General features: G+C 38.1%; 1 protein-coding gene across 1 annotated transcript in view; it reads right to left on the reverse strand.

Moving 5' to 3' along the window:
* The window catches only part of LOC102203782 (E3 ubiquitin-protein ligase HECW2-like), a 63,055-nt gene that overhangs the window by 24,404 nt on the left and 34,047 nt on the right, over positions 1-4,604 (reverse strand). Inside the window, exons 9-12 of the mRNA XM_013914637.1 lie at positions 4,421-4,522; positions 2,586-2,736; positions 2,334-2,437; positions 2,116-2,240 (exon numbers count right to left, since the gene is read on the reverse strand). Of these exons, the coding sequence (XP_013770091.1) occupies positions 2,116-2,240; positions 2,334-2,437; positions 2,586-2,736; positions 4,421-4,522 (482 nt within the window). The remainder of the gene's footprint in view (positions 1-2,115; positions 2,241-2,333; positions 2,438-2,585; positions 2,737-4,420; positions 4,523-4,604) is intronic.

Raw genomic sequence — 4,604 nt, forward strand, 5'->3', positions numbered from 1 at the left:
GACAGGATACGACAGGATGAAGAGGTAAGGAGTGCTCAGTGGTATTTGATAAACTGCAAATTTAAGGCTTACATGTAATGTCATCATTTTAATTAGCTATTCGTTCTGTATATGTTGCTTTGACAAATTATGGATTTTCATATAGTAAAATGTTCTGCAAAACAAACTAAGGTATTGTACCTTTCTGGTAATCAAATGATGATGAAAATACGAGTTTTAAGAAGAATAAACAGGTTACAATGTCGTACTATGGTGAGTTTGAAGTTTTACAGGTTTACAGTGGTTGAGGTGTTCGAGAGTCAGATCAAGTTTTGCAGAAGTTGGTGATACTTAAGAGTTACTCCCTAAATTCAGTATTTATACTACCTGTATTTATTTATACACTGTCCAGTATTAAGACAGTATAAACTGTATAGTGTCAGTGTAGGGGATGGACATCAGCCAGGAGGCATGAAACATCTGCTTGCATCTTGTTGAAGTAAACCTCAAGCAGCAGCAGGTCAGCTGATCACAGGCTGTACTCCATGAAAATCTAGTTCACATTAGAAATTATTCATTCATATTCAAATGTTTTAGATTGATCATCAAACTAATTTTAACATGTCTTAAAATGCAGTTTTTAAATGATTTTATTTATTAAGGGAAAACGTACACGTCCCTATGTGGAAAAAATGATCTCCCTCTCTAATAACTGCAGGATCGCTGTCCTGCTGCATAACCTAAGTGTATTTGAGCTTCTGATCAATCAGTCTGAAGCCCAAATACTTCTTTAGAGTGTGGCATGATGCATTGCTTTTTAAGATTTTTAAGCTGCTTTACTTTGTCAGCCAGGATCTATTTGAGTGACTTATTGATTCAACAACAACAATAATAATAATAATAATAACAATAATAATAATAATTTATTTGAGAGTGTTGATGTGGAAGTATAAAAAAAGGTCAAAAAGAGTTGTGCCATGTCTCTGTGGATCTAGAGAAAGCACATGCTGGGGTGCTGTGGAGGTGATTGAAAGAGGATTTCACGATGCTGGGTCTTTTGACTCAGCGTTTTGAGTTTTAGTTTATTTTCATGTTTATGGTTTATGTTTAAGTTCATTGGGTTTTCTGAGTTCATTTGTTTATTACTTTCCCCGTATGTTTTCAACGCCTCTGTTAAGTCTCCTTTGTCCTTTATGTGTTTCATGGCTGCATGTCTTTTGTTGTCACATCTTTGTTTCATTATGTTTCCTATTTTATTTTGAAGAGGTTCTGTGTTCCTGTGTTTAGCTTTACGTTTCCCCTGTGACGTTGTTATGCTCACTTATCCTCATTATCCTCCTGTGTGTATTAAGTCCGTGTGTTTTCAGTCATTCCTTGTCAGGTCGTCTGCTTTGTTCACGTCATGCATCCAGTTTTTGTCCATGTCTCCATGTCAGGTCCCACGTGCACGGTTTTTTCATGCTTTAATCTTAGTTCACCCAGTTTAATTTATTGTTTAGTTTCACCTTTGCCTTTTGTTTTGTACTTCTTGGCCAGCCTTAATAAACGGCTCATTTTTTGTTATTCCACGTCACGTTTCACATTCTGTTTTGATCTGCATTTGAGTTCTTTTTTGCAATACATACAGTCTGCCTCAGCCAGACTGTGACAGAGGAACTGGACGTCAGGAGTGGCAGAGAGTATGAGGATAGTGGTGAGGTGTCAAGTAAGAGTGACATGGTTTGGGGGGGTTTGGGGGTAGGATTACATCAGGTATTCGCTTTGAGCCCCTTAACTATCCGTGGTTAGAATCATAAACTATGGCAAGCCAAAAGCTGATTCTATTCTTTTGCTTTTATTCAAAATGTTTTTTGAATTTCTGCCAATGAGGAAACAAGGAAAACACTTCTGACTGTCACAGATCACAATCTATTTACATTTTTCTTAAAAAAAAAACTACATTTTCATTTTTTTAAAAAATATAACAGTAGAGTAAGGTTAGGGTTATCATCTTTGATGACCTCAAAGGGTTAATAAGTGCGTTGTTTAAAATCCCTTTCTTGAAACAAATAGAATGTGGTCTGTTATAAAAGAAAGACACATGAATGGAAGTAAAAGAATAACAAGAGATAGAATGTAAGTAAAAAGTGTCCGTACAGGGTTGGAATGCAGCACAGTGAAGAATTCAGGGCTGGTGAGGAACTTGGCGGTAGGGGACTGAAGCAGCAGGGTTAGGCGAGACCTGGGACTGGACTGTGGCAAATTGCTGTCCCTACGTAGCTCTGCAAAATATACCAGAATCGTCAAAATAAAAAAAAGAAAATCACAGGGGAAGAACATGGATCAGGAGTTTGTGCCGTGTAGAAGGGGGCTACCTGGGAATGAGGGTTGCATATCAGTCTCATCAGCTGAAAGCTCATTGGGTAGCTGCTCTTCTGGTCTACTGTCGTTGGTCATTGTCCTACGTATACTTTGATACCTGCAAATTTATGTGTACAGTAACAATTAACGATAATGTTACTAAAAACAAAAAAATGGGAAGTGGCAAATTCATTTCCATTTTTAACTGAAACTTTGGACGAACATCTAGTTTGCGAATCTTCATGTGCATATGTTTGTTTTCTGACCTGCGATTTAGCTGTTCCATCTGCTGTATGGAGTTAGACCTCTGAAGAGTTTGTGGGGCCGGGGGTGCGGTTGGACGTTGCCATGTTGTTGTTCTGTTCACGTGGTCCACATAGAAAATGCGACCATGGCTGTCTATGCGAGCCTCCCAATCTGGATCACACACAATGCAACAGAAGAACACATATAGTAGTTCTCCAAAAGATTCTGTTCATCTGGACGTAGCGTTTTGTGGGAGAAACGTTTCGTCACTCATCCAAGTGACTTCTTCAGTCTGCATCAAGACATATAGTAGCTGTTTTTCATGAAAGAATATAGGTTTCTAAACTAAGGTTTTATGAACAAAAATGACACAGTAGATTATATATAATTATAATCATATATGTATAAAATTTTGGCCTTAAAGTTGCAGAACTACTGACTACAATCTACAATCTAGCTGTTTTTAAGATTAAAATACAAAACTGAATCTGTGGCTTATGGGTTTATTACAAATGAGAAATTCTAGCATTTAAAGCTAAGGTTGCAAATTCAAATTCAGTGGCAAATTCCACATCTGGAAAATAGTAACACACATTTGTGTCAACTTGTCTAGTCGTACATACATGTAATTGGAAAGGCCTATTACAGTATTTTCCACACTGTAAGGTGCACTTAAAATCCTTTAATTTTCTCAAAAATCGACAGCGTGACTTATGTATAAATTCTGGTTGTGCTTACTGACCTCGAACTGATTTTATGTGCTACACGGCGCTCAGAAATCTGTCAAAAAATGTTTTAGTACAACTTCGGTAAGCTACGAAGCCGCACTGCTTGATGGATTGCTGGAGCATTACGGCTGCCATAGTCAAGAGCCTTGCAGAAGAATCTGGGTCCAAAAACTCCGTCCGCTTCAAGTCCCAAAGTCAAACGAACACTGTGGTATCACTGAGAGTTTAAAACTGTCTAAATTCTTTCATCTTTAATAAAATCATCAGCGTTGCTGCTTTACCAGGTGTAACAATTAAGTTTAACATCCAGGCATCCAGGAAAACAGGATTTATTAACGGAGTTACCAGTTAGCAGGAAGTTAGCTCGCTAGTTTCTACCTAAACATGAGCATGTTCTGACTGAGAGATTTCTGAAAATATTAAAACGTACAGCTCTGCTATCACTTCCAACATAAATGAAGACAGGAAACTAAACAGCAATGACGTTTGTAGGGTTACTGAAGTTGGGCTAGCTGGTATATAATGATGTGCTACGTGATCGTAGCGACACAGCTATGTTAGCATAACATAAAAACAGTGAAGCTGGAGGATGAACGCTAACTTTTTTCCACTCGTTAATGGGAGGGTTCCCGATGGTTAGGGATAAATTGCAACGCAGGATGCTGTAAACGGACCAAACTTCAGTCAGGAGAACAACTGAGACAATCCATCCACAATACAAGGTTAGTCATTAATATACTGCAACAACATGGGAATAGAGCAGCTGCAGAGGATTCAACATTAATGAATCAATGGTACGGAAGTGAGGAAGCAAAAAGAATGAGTTGAGTAAAGTTTGACTTATCTGACTGTTTTGTTTCACTTTATAATCCGGTGCGCCTTATGGTCTGAAAGATACAGTATCTAAATTCCTTATCACAGCTCCTGTGCTATATCTTAATAGTTCCTCAAACTGCTTAATCCAGAAGACTTCTAGGGACCCTAGTACCCTATGCATAAACCCTGACTGCTATACACAACCTTCAAACTTGAAGATATCTGGTAAAGAAAATATGTGTATGCGGTTTCTGTGCTGTATTGTGTACTTTAATGTTCTTTAAAACAGACATATACACACACACACTCACCAGGGGGCAGTGGTTCATCTACTCTCTGGTAGCGACTGATGTCATGGCGAACAGATGGCAGGGAGTGAACAGACTGGTGGCCATTGACCTGTTCTGTGGCACCTGGATAAAAACACATAAACAAGCATCAAAATGAATATAAGAAATCCAAAAAAGTTAATTTTTTTATAGTCATGGTTCAGAA

Source organism: Pundamilia nyererei, unplaced genomic scaffold (genome assembly GCF_000239375.1).
Source record: "Pundamilia nyererei isolate P.nyererei 1_Seehausen unplaced genomic scaffold, PunNye1.0 scaffold00212, whole genome shotgun sequence".
In the NCBI taxonomy this organism is placed as follows: Eukaryota; Metazoa; Chordata; class Actinopteri; order Cichliformes; family Cichlidae; genus Pundamilia; species Pundamilia nyererei.